At 42.4% G+C, this 18,627-nt stretch overlaps 1 protein-coding gene across 4 annotated transcripts in view; it reads left to right on the forward strand.

Moving 5' to 3' along the window:
* The window catches only part of TBC1D4 (TBC1 domain family member 4), a 599,835-nt gene that overhangs the window by 545,744 nt on the left and 35,464 nt on the right, over positions 1–18,627 (forward strand). For all 4 annotated transcript variants that reach the window (XM_069205277.1, XM_069205279.1, XM_069205278.1 and 1 more), the window contains 2 exons: positions 3,699–3,848; positions 7,844–8,002. In XM_069205277.1, the coding sequence (XP_069061378.1) occupies positions 3,699–3,848; positions 7,844–8,002 (309 nt within the window). The remainder of the gene's footprint in view (positions 1–3,698; positions 3,849–7,843; positions 8,003–18,627) is intronic.

Consider the following 18,627-nt stretch of genomic DNA (forward strand, 5'->3'; position numbering starts at 1 on the left):
AGGGGTCGGCTGTCTCCAGCGTCCTTCCAGTTCTGGTGTCTGGCAGTACCACTCCTAATGAGGGGGTGCAGAAGTCGAGGCAGAGGGTTGAAAGGGGGTTGCGGGCCCCAGTGGAGATCCTGGAGGGTCAGGGGTGAGCTCTGAGGACAGAGCACCCATGGAATGACCTTGGTGATACCATTTCTGGGCTAGAGGGGATCCAGGCTCTGCCAAGTGGGCAGAGGTCAGGAGACCGGCTCCAGCCAGACTCTAGTGCAGCCCTTAGGGAAGGTGTTCCCCTGTGGGGGGGGGGGGTAGATGTGCTCCCCAGGAAGTCCTGGATTACCAGGCAGTGGTCCAGTCTGAGGGTACAGACCCTAGGTCAGGTGCAGGGAATAAACTCTTACCTGATTGGGGGGTGGAGGGGCTTTGCCCAATCACCCCATGGTGTGACTTCTAGGGGTACTCTCCATGGTGGGGGGAGGGGGAGTGCAGAACCCTGGGAGTAGGGGCAAGGGAGAGAGAGACTCACCCCTGACCCCAGTCAATCCAAGGGTACAGACCCTGGGTTGAAGGGCCAGGTTCAGGGTGTCCCCCCGACCTGGAGAGAGGGGCAGCTGCTAACAGTGCCCCTACCATGTTGGATTTTGGGGGAGAGGCACTCCTAGTGGGGGAGTGCAGGACCCCAGAAGGAGGGGTAGGGGGAAGGATGTCTCACCCCTGCCCCCAGTCCAACCTGAGGGTACAGACCCCATGTTGGATACCAGTTGCAGGTTAACATCCATGCACTGGTGGGAGAAATGTGCAGGACTGCTTCTACAAGCACCATGACAATTCTGGACTCTGGGGGTACCGCTCTTAGGGGGAGGGTACAGAGTCCTGGAGGGGAGGACCAGTGTCAGGCTGCCATCCATGACCTGGTGGTAGGGAGAGTAGACAAAGGGTGCCATGCACCTGGGGCTACTGCCCCACTCTCTAAAGTCACAGTGGTTGGAGAGCCCTGGAAGGCCTGGGGCCTGGCTCTCATCCCTGACAGCTGTCAGTGGCCACTGTGGTTCGCTGTCCTGGTGGACAGAGTTGCCCCTGGGGGGAGGGACAGGAGCCATACCCTGGTTGTGAAGTGGGCCACACCACTGTGTTGGCCATGGTGGTACTGCCTGCCCACTGGGATACATCTGTGAAGAAAGTAAGGTTAGGTACTGCGCAGATGGTATCTACAGGTGAGGTTAGAAGCTCTTGTAATTCAAGTATGGAGATTATTGTCCTATGATAAGGTTCGAAGCCTGACCTGCAGTCCTTGAGTTGTCCATTGTTCTTCATGTGACTATCATTTCCATTACTTTCCTAGCACAGGGTAGACTGAATAGAGACTCATAGTTGTAGATCTACATTTGTGTGTTTTCTAGGTATGTGAATTGAAAGATACCTGTATGAGCTTCTTTGGGATGTTGCGGAATGATAGCGAAGCATTTATGATTGCTCTGTCTATGAAGCTAAGTTGAACAGGCTTATGTTTGTTACATATGATGGAGGTAAGTTATTTTGTGCTCCAGTATCTTCAGTGGTCCTGTAAGTGTTTTACCAGTAATACTAACGTAGAACATACATAGAACATATTGATCTTATCACAAAAAAGCTGTCACATTTAAAAAATCTTTTTTAGAAGGAGCAAGAGGTTAATGTTCCTTGTAGATGCTGGACATACGATACTTCTTGAATAGTCTAAAAACATAATCTTTAGCACAATAAAAATGTTTTTGTTTTCAGTGCTTTAATTAGTTGAATGACTGATATGATTTAAAAATGCATGGCCATTATTTACAAACTGCACATTGTAGTATGTTTAGTACAATAGTACTACTTATGCTCCTCAAAATGCTATTCACTAACCTTTGTGCATAGGACTGTGCCCGGCCTATCATTTCTATACAAAGAACTCTGTACATTATGTAAACCTACATTTTAGTAGTAAATGTCAGATGGACAAGGGGAAGACCTTGGAAATCTGGAATACCTACTACTAAATGGGACGGGTTTAGATAGGAGGATAGAGGTATATAGGAAAGGACAGACACCCACTGATAAAACAGTAAGCCTATTGCTATTCACACATTGCTGTACTGCAGCTGAAAAGACCCCAAAACAGTTGTAAATGCACTTCATCTCTGACATGATGTAAGTTCTGTAACACACATAGCTAATCTCTGGAGCTGCAGAACCAGGGCAGGGACATAAAAGGCTATAGGAAATAGCTTCAAAATAAATTAACCTATTTCAGCATTTAAAAAATATATACACATGTTATTAAATGTTAAAACATTAGATATATTTAAATATAACTACTGTTTTATAATACAATGGAATATACATTTTAACATTTCAAAATAAAATTGTTTTTTGTTAATAATTAAAATAATTCTACACATACATTTTTGTAATTTTAAATACATACTAATAAAAATATAAATTTTAATGTAGGCAGAATTTTAAAAAATACATCTTTAAATAATTGTGTCAATTAAATATATTAAAATTAATTATTTTAATACACTTAAGATAACAATAGTGCTGTAACATTTTATTTTTTGTAGGTTTAGAAATTTATGAATGTGTTTCTATTAATATTCTACTGTCAAACATTTTTACAGCTTTATTTTAAGTTTAATAACTTATATTACTCTTTCTTATATTCTACAATAGGGAGATCTCCTCTCTGGTGGTGGAGAGCTCTGCCTATATGTAAAAATGTACTACCAATAACTACGCACTCGTAAATTTAGCTCCATCCGTTTGGTTTCATGGGGTCGGGACATGTAAGTCTACACTTTGGAGTAACTTTACACTTGAAAATGGGAGGAGCTAAAGTATAAAATGTACTACAAAGTGTAAGAGTAAATTTAAGTATGAACAAATCTACATGTGTGGTTGTACCTTTATCAATAGGGCCAATATGCCCGTGAATGGTATTTATAACATATCCTTTTTGACCAGGATTAGACAAAATCTTCTCATTGTAGAGCTAATCTTCTTACCATTTTCATGAAGGAGGAGCACTTCACCCATTAATTCCAGATCAGTTTTTCCTCTTGCCTATTCTGCTCCACCACCATTCTCTTGCCGCCACTCTTCTGGAGTCTGCCAATTTAGCTCTGGGTGGTGGATGCAGCTGCTAGTGCTCAGCAGCTGTAGGTATTTGCAGGTGGCTGATGTTCTGAAGGTAGGGCCTTGTAAAACAGCCTGTCCCATCACTCCTTGAGAGCCATTAACAGTGCTGAGAGCTTAGCCTAGCTTGAAAGCAGCAATTGCACCTGCTGGGTAATCCACTAGTTTCCCTGCTGGCTGATCTAACACTGGATCTCCTAATCTGGGTAGCTGAAGGGAATGATAGACGGGCACCCTCTCAGTGCTGCTACTATCAGTTGTATGAGTATTGTCATAATAGAGAAACCCTTACTCCTTGAACCTCAGAACTGAATTTCTCTTTTAAGCTTTCCAATTTCACAACTTGAGGTTTTGATGCAGGCCATCACTCAGATTGTATAAGATAGCAACTGACATTAATGAAACATTGCAAAGTTCTGAATTATTATTTGTTCACTGATATTTATGCAAATGGATGTGTAGAAATTTGAGGTGATTCATATATAGAATCATTGTGGGCAAATACTTTACCGTGCAGTAGCCAGAATAACGCAGCCCATTTTCTGGTTCTGTTCCAGCAAGCAGAGATGAACTTCAATCCAAAAAAGTGAAATTGGTCTATGAAGAGATTTGTCAAAAAGATGTTTCCACTCTCTGGGATAAGAAATTGAACTGCCGAACCAAGATAAGGTGTGATATGGAAGAAGTTCTTGCCAGCCTGAAAGAAGGTATACATGCTTTCAGTCCTAAACCTGTATCCTGCATTATTTTTGTGCTTGGGATGTGAGATGTTTTATATTTTTGTAAATATATTAATATAAACATAATTTTTTTTTTTACTTGCAAGCATGACCAACATATGCACCAAAATACAGGTATTAGATAATAGAGGCACAAGCAGCTTATTGTATATGATAGTATGTCCAGTCGAATTAGTAAGTTAAGGTATGCTAGGAGAACTACTGCTGGTCCTACCAGTGGTCAGAAAGTCATCCACATTAAAGAATTTGCCTGCTTCAGTAAATCATAATGGTGGCGATAATGTAGCTGGTGAATCCTTACAGTATTAAAATTAACACCTCTAAATGTGAACTATAGGTAGTTTAAAGAGGGCAAATGGAAGGTTCCTGGAATTTGTTGTAAAGTCTATAGAAAGTAACAAAATACTTCAGAGGAAGAATATTGCTCCTTACTTAGCAATGTACAGTAGTCTGCATTTGGGGTGATGTCTAGTTGATAAACAGATGAAGGAATGGCAGTAACTGGAATTATGTTATTCTGAGGAAGCACCCTCTCCTTTACGCTTTGGGGGACAAAAAGCCAGATGAACTTGACGATGATGACTGGAAGGAAGCGCAGGAGTTTCTCAGAGAGGCGGTAATAGCATCGGAATGTTGACACATGTAACTAAAACTGCTTCACCATATATATTACACCAAGTCCCGACTTCATTGTATGGGACTGGTACCAGATGGTCAGCCCATCTCTTCGGGCACTGTTTGATTGCCCCATAGGCCACTCCGTCTGTGTGATTATGGTGGGCGGAAATTATGCTGTTAGTAAAGTGGGTTATGGCACTCTTATTGGATTGTAATTTATGCAGCCCTGGTTGGAGATGTTGTTGTAGGTGAGGTACTGGGTAATCCTGATAAAATACAGTCCTTCAGTTATGTTGGGAAGAAAAGTTAGAAGGGAGACTATGCAGTATTTCCGAGACGGGGTTGGAGGTGGAAGATTTCTTATTTTGAGTATAGGCATGAGTAATGTATGAGGCTTGATTCTTCAGCGGAGGGTTTCCTGAGTATGGGGGTGACTAATGTGTATTTGAAGCATGACAGATAGTTGCCAGTGAGTACGAGTCAGTTGAATAATTGAGAAACTATCCTTAACCTGGTGGCTGCTGGCTGGCGTTTGAGTGTTTCTTTCTGTTTATGATGATGAAATGAAAATACATAACAAGATGGTTGATTTTTAACTCATCGATAATGTCAATGTATCTAGAGGCGGACCTTGATGAGGTAAAGCTTAATCTATTGACAGAAACCCAAGCTTTTAAAAACATTTAAGGTGGCTGTGGGAAGAATGGTGACTTTTTGCTATTCAATAAGATCACTAAAAATGACCGCCTCTTTTTGTAAGAATGTATTTAATCAAAAATATGATTAGCTCTTCTAGAAAGTACAGCTGCCAATATCTTGTTGCTCATACCAGTGGTCTGGATTTCTTGGCAACCATGTTGTTAACCATGTGTGGATACGGTTCCCAAAACACAAAGACAATTTTAATAAGAATGGCCAGTGGAATGCGTCCTTGTTCACCGGAGATATCTAAACAGTCTCATTGATCCATTGATGTGCAAGGCATTCAAATCTTTGTTCCATATTTGGACTGATTGTCGCCAATGGTGATGGTGGCCAAATTAAAAAAAAACACACACACGAATAGCATTTTTCATTCAACTGCAGCTTAGGATATTCAACAAAATGCAATGCTAATTACCCACAGAATGTGGCAGCGTTAACTTTGACAAAAAATATATATTTTTGTAGTTTGAAAAAGCCAAACTAATTTAGTTACACACAAGAAACATACGTTATAAAATACAAATCGTAAATGAGGAAATAATTATAGTAAATTGTAAGTATTTGTCTATTTTGTTTAACAATACATTTATTAATGTAACAATGGCCTCTGCATTTGGCAAGATTCCTGGTCTGAGTATGTGAAGATGTTTTTCAAAGAAGTTGAAATCAAAACAAGAAACATTATGATGTGATTTTAGCTAAGCACTATCACATCTAGAGTCAGCTGTATATCTAAAAGGCAAAGTAATGAACTATTGTATTCATTATTTGTACTGGTGCAGCTGTTCCCGTAGGCAGCCTAGATAGTCAAGTACAAAACAGTAATCATGTACAAGTTAAATTAAGACATTAACATTTAGAGAGTGCAATATAATAGTAGGTCAGTTGTACACCAAACAGGCAAGATATCAAATAGCGGTCACATGTCATCAGCCACAGAGAGTGGAGGTAAACAAATAGAGCAGCCGACGTTTGTATGATAGTACATTGCCTGCCACTGCTCCATCCTCCACTACATTGCCTGATATTACATCATCCCACAGAGAGCGGTGAAGGGAGGGCCAACCCTGTTTTTTCATTATTTAAGTTTTACAGTTTTTTTACTGAAAATAATTCTTACCCTTATTTTATACACCTTAATTTTGGCGATGTCTTGCCAAGTCATGTAGTGGTGGTGTTGACGTATGTGGGCTGATGTGCAGTGGAGACAGTGTCACATGGGTGTGGCCAGCAGACAGAGTTGTGAGTGGAGGGAGGACTCTGAAATAATCTCATCTCCCTAGCATCACTCTCTATGCCTGCAGCTGATATGAAAGCTCGAGTACCAGAGCTGACATGAATTATTTCTGCTAATGATGGTCCATGCTGGACTGTTTCACAGTCAAGTAGTGAGGGAACGAAACTGCCTATTTCCCTGTCTCCCAAATCTTCCATGAGTCGCTTGTCTTGCAGTTGCATTGTAGGACATTTTGCCAGTATGCAGGAGAGCTGCGATTCCACTACAAAAGATTTTGTTATGTTCTGGTGACCTGTATCAGCATCTGTAAATAAGGACCTTTAATCAGGCATTAAGTATGTTGAAACTAGTTTAGAAACAAACTGATAAGGCTTAAGAATTCAATAGAGAGGAGTCTGGACTGGAAGATTGAGTATGGTAGATGTGCCACAAATGAGAAGTGTGTATGGGAAATTATAATGGCGAGGGATCACTCACAGCTTATCATGTTTAGTGCGAGTCTCCTATAAAAGGTTACATTTTGTTGCCAACAAAACAGGCATTTGCATTGCAATCGGTCTCACGTTTGCTCCAGTTAGACCAGTTGGCATTGTAGATTCCTAACTGGCCTTTTCTTGCCACATAAATTGAAAATGAAAAGTAAAACATTAGTTGACAAAAGCGAGCCAATTCAAAGAGCCCTGGCAGCCATGAGCATAATTGCGAAGGAGAGACACACAAAAGCAAAAAGACGTTCGCTCACAGTCAAACATATCGGCAATCATGCAATTATCCATGTAACAGGGTCAGTCTTCAATGCGGTAACAAAACCTCCCAAAGGAGGACAAACATAAAGCATTTACCAATTATAAAAAAGGATTTTTGAAAGGCAAGCCCACGAACGAGTGAAAGTGTTGGGCGTGGTTAAAGGCCCACAATACTAACAACAGGTCAAAGCGTTTGTGCTCGACCTAAAAACTGTCAGCTAGCTTATAAGACTTTGTAAAACTATCACTATGTTTCATTTCCGTGTGTATTTTGCAAGTTCAGCAACTAGTAATGTCTGTTCTTGTATTTATATTAGAGAACCTTGTATCTCTTCTATGAAAGGTTAGACAGCAATGGTCTTTTATGGTAACTGTGCAGGAGAACCTTCTACTGCCTGACCAGTTACATTTTTTCATAGTTATACATATCTGGTCAGCTTCCACAAGGACCGGTTTTAAAAATATGCTTGTCGTGTATGACTGTTACTTTATTGTTGAGTGACATTAAGCCTTCTTTCACTTTATCAGCTACTATACCGTGATCGCATATTCGTTACTTCAGCCAACTACTTCCATTAATATGTTCAGTCGACTTGACCATGCCCTGAAGCTGTGATATTTGACTGTGGTATTTTGTTTTTGTTCCACTTTTGTAGGAGTACCAAAAAGTCGTAGGGGAGAAATATGGCAGTTCTTAGCTATGCAGTACCGCCTCCGACACAGACTGTCCAACAAGCAGTCCCCACCTGACATTTCCTACAAGGAGCTTCTGAAGCAGTTGACAGCTCAGCAACATGCTATTCTTGTAGACCTTGGTATGTCTCACTGAGTTTTTGTGCTTTATGATGAAGTGATGAACCTCATTTTTACTGAGCGTTGTAGGAATGTTAGCCTTTAGCCTTGTGTGCAGTCTGTGTAATAGCATTGTGTGGTTCCTGTAACCTTATACATTGTTGTAGTTGCTAGTACAAGTGTGTGTCCTCCTGCAAAGAGAAAATGAGCTGGCACTATCCCACTTAAGTTCTTAAGATGTTTTCATCAGCATGGTCAAGGCCACATGGATATAGAGAACATTTCTTGACCATACTGAATGAGAGCAGGTTACATTTTCAATAGTTTATGATTTAGCTGATCATTGTACATTGTGGCTCATGGAGAGGTAAAGGCAAAACAAAAACAGGAGGGGTAAGAGTGGATTTGAGAAGTGGTAAAGCACTCTGTTGGTTAGTTGTCTGTTGGAAATGATAAAGCTGTTGTGGGTGGCATGCCTTAAGGGTGTGTTGAGATGATTGTGGTGCTTCAGCAGAAGACCTGGGCCTTTCTTTCCCAAGTAGGAGTGTCCCTGAGTAAAGGATGCCTTTATTTCTTAAGCTTTACATTTCTAGAAATCCCGTATTAGATGTGCTGGCTCTTATGCTCCACTAGAAGATTTATTATGCTTAGAAGAGAACGTTTATTTGATTATTTTTTATAGCTCAAACTAGTCTCCAGGCTACAACGGCGCAAGTTAAAATAAACAGCTTATAAACAATGCATTGGTCACAAGACTAGTATTTAATATTTTCTTTAGGTTTTTGTGCAGCGCCTACAAGCAGCAACTTGGCTAGCCAGATTCAGTGTTTGCAGTAGGCCTCGAAATGAGCTAAAGAAGAAATATTTGTATCCACCAACTAAGGAAAGAAGAGGGTCCCAACATTAGTTGATAGTTTAAATCCAAATATGTTTCAAATAAACAGAAACCTTTTAGGTTGTCTTTGAACGGCATGGAGTGTGTCTGTAGGCACCAACCACAGACATCGTTACACACAGCACACATTCGCTAGGAAGAGAGTCTACCTGGCATACAGCTGTGAAGATGACATTTCTTCCCCCCTCCGCTTGTATTTACTCTCACATTTTTAACCTCTTCTTGTGCCCCCCTTGCTGCATGTAATTGTCTGGACTTGCAGAGTGCTATATTGACTTTTCTAGCATAATTTGCATTTTATAATTCACATGCATAACTACACTTCATGCTACAGGGCGTATTTGGAGCCATACAAGCCTACTTTCTTTTGAGTTGGGATGTTTCATTTCTTAATTTAGCATAGTTTGTGAGGCTTCAGCGATTTCTATATTTTTTTAGAGGCATGGAGTGTGTTCATATGGATTTTCTTGTAAGTTAGACTTTTCATTGTAGCTTTTGGGGCCTTTGGGAGCGTTCTTATACTGTTATGTTCTTAGCTGGCACGCTGCATAGTATGCTGTGGCTAAGAAGTGACATTCAGAAGGAGGGCAGGATAGAATTGTAGGTGTGAATTTGAGAGAGAGACTTGGCTAGACCATTGTGGATTTCGTATACTAGTTAACATAGAGGATTCTAGTTGGAAGTTAGTTGTGCGTCTGATGAGATTTTGGGCATGATGGGATTGAAAGTTGATTAGTGTAGGTTAGACTATGAAAGGTTTAACCCTTTGCAGATGTAGTTTCAATAAAAGACCCAGAATTAAAGGAGTTTCTTGTAGTAATTGAAGTGGTTAATGCCAGAGGAAGATGACATCTTTTCATAATGTTGTCACTATTTACTGATAGATTAAGACGCTTAAGCTCTCCAGAGACCTAATGGTCTCTAAATTACCACTGAACAACATTGGGATCTGATAGATCATGGTTTATTCACCCATCCCGGTGATTGTTTTACAGGGGTGAGTCAAACTGATCAGTGATCTTGTGCTGTAAACCACAGCAGTAGCCAGTATGAACAGTCAGCCCTTTAATCCAAGATGTTTGGAGTGTCATGGGCAGCAGAAGCATGGGTGTTTTGATGCTCAAAGAGGCCTGAATTTGAGTAATAGAGATAAATACCTTTGTGAGTGACACATTTTTAAAGAGTAAGATGGCTGTGCATTTTACCAATGTTTTCTTCTTGGAAATGGGAGTGTTATTTTATTAAGGATAAATCAACCCCTGATGAACATTATAAGGGTATTGCAAGCCACCAAGGAGTTAAGTAACCACACAGTGGAATAAGAGAATGAGGTCTGAGGCTGAGTTCCTTCATAAGGTTATGTAACTCCGAAGTGACTTGCAATATCCTTATCATGTATGGCATGGGGTGCTTTATCCCATACAATGTATGGTTACCATCACCTTCCTACAAACCACTTAAAACCTTGGTCTGTAGCTCTTTTATATGAAAGAGCGAGCATGTCTGCAACAATGAAGAATACAAATAATACTCTAGTGCAAAATTAAACCTGTCAGATATTTGATGCAAACACTTATTAGGAGCAGTTCAATACAAGTCCGTTTTTTTTCTTTAAAGAGAAAGCTGCAGTAGCTCGGAACATGTAGAAGCATGCAGAAAGATTCTAGCTTTTCTGTAGCTAAGGAGTGCAAAAAATAAACATATACTCTGCTTATTGTTGTAAGCTATTAAAGCTAGAGCAGAAGGAAGAAAAACATTTAATTTGTTGCTTTAAAATTCTGCTTCAATTATGCTCCATGACCTGACCTGCCTTTCACCCTGGCTACTGGCAACAGGCACTGTGACATCCGAACTTGACTGCAGTACTTAAAGTCAAGTTTTGATGTCTTTTCTTTGTAGTCAGCAACTTTGTGCATCACATTATAAAGACTCTAGAGACTGCCATTTTACAGGGATTACTGAATCCTGTGTAATATAGACCTGTCACACCTCCATCCCAGGAGCGTCTTAGACTTCCATTGCAATTTTAATCCTTAAAATGACAGGTGCAAGTAGCACATCTTCATTACAATGTTAAACAACAAAGTTCTTATGTGGTGTTTTTTCAGAGATTCAGTATTGTAAATTAGTTTCAACAGAATACGTTTCTCACAATAGTGTGGACCCATCTGTGTTTCTGTAGTGTTGGTTTGTTGTGGCTCAACCATATTTCTATTGTCCTGTTATATCTCATATATTTCTCACAGTGAGACAGTGCCTTGTGGCTTGCATTCAAATGCGGGCATACCAGTCACTTTTAGTTAGATTAGAACATATGTACCCTCATTAATCTCCTCTTTAAAAAGATTGATTAGCTTTGTGTTCAGCTTCACAGGGAAGTGACATTTGAGCAAATAGTATACTCTTATCTAAGAGTTGGCATTAACCAGTGTGTATTTGCATCCTGCACTGATGAAGGCTTATACTATACAGGGCTAGCTAACTTATGATGATCCTTCTGCCTACATATTCCTCATCTCATGTATCTCCTCAAGGCGGCAGACAGGATTAGGAAAGGTCAAGGAATCTCTCTTTGCCAGTAGGTGGTGCTTCACTCCGCACCACCACCACGTAACACCATGGACCTGACATCACAGAAACTATATAAGTTCCATCCTGCAGCACTGACACAAGAATCTTCAGTGCACTCCTCGGAAAGTTTTGTTTTCTAAATTCTACAATTTGCAGTGTTGACAGGATGTCACTGCCCAGAATATCTGGGTTTAGGCAGCACCAGTCTTGTCACCAGCAAATATTTATCTCTGCCTCTTAGAATGTGTATTTATGTTGCCTGGGCCCAAGCATGACTCTAGGTTGATCAATAAATGTGGGGGCTTGTGCACTTAGAAGCTTTTAAGGAATGAGAGTGCAAGTTGTTTATGGTGCAGGCTTGTGGTAGATCACCAGGTTATCGCCAGGTCTCTCCACTAGGCTCATACTCGGCAACTGAGCGCATCATTGTCACCTCTGCACTGACTTCTGCCTCGTGATTAGCATGCATCGAGCCCTGCTCCCCATCTGTTCTGTCTGGAGTTTTCAGCCCAGGAATGGATTTGATGTGCTCAATCTGGCAGGCTCCCCTCACCCACCCCTTCATCCCCGCTGGGGGGGGGGGGGGTGGGGGGGGGGAGGTGCACTCTTACACCATTCAGGTCACAGATTGTTCTACTGGACTCGGGCTGGTTGGACACTACTGTTGGCATTCTGCCCAGTAACGCTGTCTATTCCTAGCACCGGTAAGGCACCAGCCAGCACCATTCCTCTACTGAAGGCTTTGCCTGTGGTCCCCCTTTGGAGCCAACACTGGTGCTGTCTTCGGAACTACTGGCACCTTCTTCAGAATCATCACATGGGAAGGTGAAGTTTTCAAAGATTATGGCCATCTAAATGCGTTCCAGACGCCAAGCTTATTATAAACCCCTAATAGATATGAATACTTTTAAAGCAAGCATAATTTATTTATGCCAGACTAAGATACTAACATGTTTGAGATTGTTCAGCATGAGGACAATGACAGCAGTGAGGCAGGTAACATTCGCCCTGCCGCAAGTACTGCCTTTAAAATTGCCAGCTAGTTAGATACTTCTCCAGAAGTTGATTTGAAGTGTCCTGTCATGCATAGTTTTTATTTCAGTGATCATCAATAATTTTATTGCAATGCTCCAGTGATATTATCCATAATGTTATAGAAGAAGTGAGGAGTGAAGCAATATGTGAAGCAATATGTGGGGTAATTAGCAGTGCATGGCGAGGGCTCGAATTATACTTAGGGCACAAGTTGTAGTTAAGTTAAGTCTGATCCTAATTATATCCCCATAGCCTTTGGTTTTTTTAGTGAATTTCTAAGTTTTTTAAATTCTATTTCCTAACTATAACATCCCTGTAACCTTTGTCTTTTCAGTGAATTTCATATTTTTTTTTAACATTAAGTATTATTTAATTACCTTATGTTAATTCAACCCCCGCTCTGCACAGGCTTTGGCTGTGTGTGGTGGGTTTGGCTGCTGGGCCTGTAGACATCCAACTCTGCACTGCACACAGTGGTGTTTGGATCTGCCTCAGAGCCCGGCTTGCGGGCAGGCCCTGCATTCAATCCCCTGCAAGCACCCAACCCGCACCATTTATGGCCTTTGGCCATGCACAAGAGGGGGGGGGATAAGCCATAGGCACCCACCCCTCCACTTTGCATGGCCTTCAGTCCCCCCTCCCTAGGCTGATTTTGTCCCCCTCCTTATGCTGACTTTGGCCTCCCTCCGTGGGCTGATTTTGGCACCGTGGACCCCAGGGCCCAGTTATCAGAAATGAAAAGGAGGGAGGCATGTGACCTCCCTACTCAGGCCAATATGTGCCCCGGGACTCCATCCTGGGACTTTCTAAATTTATCAGTAGGAGGGTGGCACAAGGCCTCCCTCCCTATGGTGATTTCAGCCCTCAAGACCCCATCCCCAAGGGCCTGACCAATTAGTGCAAGGGAAGGCGGGCTGCACGGCCCACCTATCAGGGCCAAGTTCGGCCCCGGGAACTCCATCCCCTGGGACCCAGCCAGTAACTGAAAGGGGAGGAGGGCGCTTGGCCCCCCTTTTCTGGGCTGATATAGGCCTTGGAAACCCCATCTCCTGGGACCAAGCCAATTAAGGTAAGGGGAGGGGGGACCACACAGCCACGATGATTTTTAGCTCCTGGGACTCCATCCCCAGCAGCCCAGCCACTTAATGGTGGGTACCCTGTCCCCATCCATGGCACCCAGTGTCTTCTGTTGGGAGCTTTGGGGGGAGCCAAAATGTCCTTGTGGCCCCTGCTTGCTCCCCGTCTACAGCAGGAGGCAGCAATTTTCCACATGCAGGAAGCAGCAACGATTGCTGCTCCCTGTGTGCGGGAGTGTTAGAAATGGGGTCTTTGGTTGTCAGTCAGGTTACCCCCTGTCCAAGCAAGGACCCTCACTCTAGTCAGGGTAAAGGAGAATCACCCTCAGCTAACCCCCACTCATCCCCTTGGTAGCTTGGCCATGAGCAGGCAGGCTTAACTTCGGAGTGCTAGGTGTAAATTATTTGTACCAACACACAAAGTAACTTAATGAAAACACTACAGAATGACACAACACAGGTTTAGAAACATAGAAAATATTTATCTAAACAAAACAAGACCAAAATGACAAAAATCCACCATACACAAGTCAAGTTATTAATAAAAATGCAAAAAGAGTCTTAAATCCTTTAGAAAACAATGCTAACACTATTAGCGTTGAAAAGTCAAAATAGACACACACGGGGGAGTGTGCGTCAAAAAAGGTAAGCTGTGCGTCGATTTCTCACCGGCAAGTGAGCTCGTGCGTCATTTCTCCTTCTCTGGTCGGACCAACATGCGTAATTTTTCCTTCACGCAGGGGAGCGATGCGTCGATCCGGGCGGCATCTGGGTCCGGGCAGTCGTTGCGTTGCTTTTCCATGCCCAGCAAGGTTTGTGTTGAAAATCCTGCTGCACGGTTATGGCAAAACTGCGCTGTGTGGGTTGCGACAATACCAGCGATGCGACACGTCTTTTCTACAGCCGCGTGCGTCGATCTCCGAGCCGTGCTGCAAGCAATGCGTCGATTTCAGCCACGGAACCGGCGGCGCGTCGTTTCTTTAGCCGCTCTCAGAGGTTGCGTCGGAAATTTCCTCGCATGGCAGTCTGTGCGTGGATTTTCCAGGCTTGGTCTGCCAGCTTCATCTGTCAAGGCCCCATGAACTGGATAGGGCACCACTTGGCAGGGCAGGAGTCTCAGCAGAGAGTCCAGGTGCTGGCAAGGGATGTCTTTGATGGCCCTGAGACTTCAACAACAGGAGGCAAGCTCAGGACAAGCCATTGGAGAGTTCCTCACAAGCAGGAAGGCACACAAAGTCCAGTCTTTGTCCTCTTGCACAGGCAGAAGCAGCAACTGCAGGATAGCTCCACAAAGCACAGTCACAGGCAGGGCAGCTCTTCTTCCTCAGCTCTTCAGCTCTTCTCCAGGCAGAGGTTCCTCTTGGTTTCCAGAAGTGATCAAAAGTCTGTGGTTTTGGGTGCCCTTTTCATACCCCTTTTACCCTTTGAAGTAGGCTTACTTCAAAGAAAAGTCTCTCTTGTTTGTGAAATCCTGCCTTGCACAGGCCAGGCCCAGACATGCACCAGGGGGTTGGAGACTGCATTGTGTGAGGGCAGGCACAACCCTTACAGGTGTGAGTGACTACTCATCCCCTCCCTCCTAGTACAGATGGCTTATCAGGATATGCAGGCTACACCCCAGCTCCCTTAGTGTCACTGTCTAGAGAGAGGTGCAAACAGCCCAACTGTCCAACTGACACAGACAGGGAAACCACAAACGGGCAGTGTCACAGAATGGTTTAAGCAAGAAAATGCTCACTTTTTAAAAGTGGCATTTTCAAACACACAATCTTAAAATCAACTTTACTAAAAGATGTATTTTTAAATTGTGAGCTCAAAGACCCCAAACTCCACATGTCTATCCGCTCCCACAGGGAATCTACACTTTAATCATATTTAAAGGCAGCCCCCTTGTTAACCTATTAGAGGATAGGCCTTGCAACAGTGAAAACCAAATTTAGTAGATATTTCACTGTTAGGACATATAAAACACATTAGTATATGTCCTACCTTAAACATACACTGCACCCTGCCCATGGGGCTACCTAGGGCCTACCTTAGGGGTGTCTTACATGTAAGAAAAGGAAAGTGTAAGGCCTGGCAAGTGTAAACTCCAAACACAGACACCACAGTGGCAGGTCTGAGCCATGTTTACAGAGCTACTACTGTGGGTAGCACAACCAGTGCCGCAGGCCCACTAGTAGCATTTGATTTACAGGCCCTGGGCATCTCTAGTGCACTGTACTAGGGACTTACCAGTAAATCAAATATGCCAATCATGGGTGAACCAATTACATACACATTTTGTATAGGAGCACTTGCACCTTAGCACTGGTTAGCAGTGGTAAAGTGCCCAGAGTAACAAAAACAGCATCCAGCACACATCAACAACCTGTGAAACTGAGACAAAAAGTTATGGGAGACCACGACAAGGATGTCAAGTCTAACGGGGCAATTTTTAAATCTGTGTCTCTGCCCGCTTCACAGCAGGTAGGGAAACAGATGGAAAGTCCATTCGCAGTGGGCAGGAACATTTTTACTGCTCCCTACTGGGAATGGACTTACTGTTTGCTCTCGCTTGGCGAGAGCTGTCAAATAGCTCCCACCAAGCAAGACCAAACAGCTATGTCCCAAGGGTGAGCACTTTGGGACATTGGGAGTCGACACTCGTGGATAGCTGACCCGAGAGCCATTGGCGAAAGGGGTGCCACCCTCCCTTTCCATTGCACGCCTGGGCCCCAGGGAAGAGGGGGGCAGTGTGGTCCCCCTTCCCCATTTTCTTAAATAGCCAGCCCCTAGGAATGGGGTTTGCAGGGAAATACTAGGCTTGGAGGGTGGGCACAGCCCCCCCACCCCCGCCTGGGTAGGCGGGGGTGCACATGCGCTGCCTCCCCTATATAATGAAAAAATATTTCCCCCATCCCAGGGGACAAAATAAGAAAGCAAGCACGGGAGCCCCTGCCTTTTTTTTTTTTCTTTATTTGTCATGGATTTGCAGATCCTCTGTGAATTTGCAGCAACATTTGTTTTATTTTAATTTTTTATTTAAAATGTTTTTGGCCCCAATGGCTTCCCTGTGGGGACCCCACCTCCAGTCCAAGTGGGTCAGGTATTCTGCCCCTACCCCTTCCTTATTTGTTTTAAACTTTCCTGGCTCAGTCCGAGTCCCATAATGGCTGCCACCACTGGGGTCTGTGGCAATATCTCTATATATTTTTCCTTTAATAACTCCAAAACTACTGAATGTATTTTCACAAATCACAAAAAGTGATCTTTCTGGAACACGATCTAGTTTTCTGCCAAATTTGGTGTAATTCTGTTCAGCGGTTCCGGCTGCAGTCATGTTAAAAATCCCTATGGGAAATTGCATGAGGAAAACATCCATTCCATTTTTGATGCCTCTGCTTGACGAATCACCCCGAACTTTCAAAAAGCACCTGAAATGAGTACCATTTTCAAAATGTTGTGAAGACTCTTCAAACTGCGCCAAAGTTATTTTCAAAACAGAAAATGCTTTGTCAATGGGAGTTAAGTTCTAACTATAACGTTTATATATATATATATATATATATATATATATATAAAAACAAAGGTTAAAGCAACGTTATAGACACACACATTCACAGACCCATACAGCCACTCACACACACACTAGGGCTAGCAAGAGCTTTTAGTCAGAAAAAGCTCGAGGCCCTGGATGACTTTCATTCCATACCAGTAAACAGAATCTTGCGTGATCAGTATACTTATGGTGCATGAACTAGCTTCAAGATTCAACCGAAGAGGAACCAATCTCATTTCAATGTGGTTTTAAAAAGTTTTTTTTTTTTAAAGCATTGCAACCAAAAATATGACAGGTGAAAAAGCCAACTGTTTAATTCTACAAAGGAGCCTTTTGTGTCCCCCAAAACAACCAGATGTATTGTTAATATTGAACAAATTAACACACAATGTTTCCACCCTAAGACTACGTGCATAAGTATAGTCAAAAGCCTAAAAGTGAAGCAAGTTAAAAGTCCTGTCACTCAGATACCTGGCCACGGAAGGATATTTTTTCAAGTGTTTAAATACTGCAAATTAGAACAAGAGACGTTATAGAGTACTTTAATTCGACACTCTTGCATAAAATTGAGATGGTATGCCTTTCTCCTATATATCATCAAGAAAATCCCTCCAATCTTAATTTCTCGAATGCTTGACAGAATACGCACCTCACTCTTAATCTACAGGTTCTTGACTTTAGTCTGTGCAGAATACTCGACCGTCTTTTAATGAATTTAGTTTAAAATCATTTATGTAGAATCTTCCACAAGCTTTTATACCATTGTGCTTTTTACTTTCTTTACAAACTTAAATATCTGACTCTGTGCTTTAATTTTTCTTTTTCTTACTCTAGGGGGTGAGGGCATTCTTACCCTGCCCCCTTTTCTTTTTTAACGTTTTTATTTGATGGCTGCCAGCACTTCTAGTTTGATCTGTGGCCCTATATGTACACATTTCATTTGCCTTTAATATCTTGAAAATTGCTGCACGGATTTACATCAAATAGAAAAACATAATCTGTGGACCAATAGCTACAGTCTGCCAAATTTGGTGTAATTCCATCCAGTGGTTCGGGCTGCAGGCATGTCTAAATACTCTATGGGAATTAACATGTGAAACACATTCACTCCTCACCCCCCTTCTCTTTTTCTCGGGCCACGCTTGACGGATCACCCAGAAACTTTCCGTGCACAACAAATCCCTAGAGGGAACTTTTTGGGAAAATTTCATGAAGTCTCGCCAAACGGTGCCAACAATATAGGTAGGCTTTTTCTATGGAAAGCCCTAACTAGGATGGATGGATGGATTTAGGCATTGGCTAACTGCACTGTGAATGACAGCATTCTGCACGTTCACACTAGCATATCTTCACACAAAGTTGCTCTCTTCAGTGCCAGGAATTACTTAGGCATTATGTCCTTTTTGAGTTTAAGAAACATTTTAGCTTATAGCTATTTTTAAAAATATATTGGTGAGGACATGGCAGTTCCATCATTAATACTGTTTTACAAAAGTCATGACAAAACAAAACAAGCATTGTCAAATTCAA

The sequence above is a fragment of the Pleurodeles waltl genome, chromosome 8, assembly GCF_031143425.1.
Source record: "Pleurodeles waltl isolate 20211129_DDA chromosome 8, aPleWal1.hap1.20221129, whole genome shotgun sequence".
NCBI classification, from domain to species: Eukaryota; Metazoa; Chordata; class Amphibia; order Caudata; family Salamandridae; genus Pleurodeles; species Pleurodeles waltl.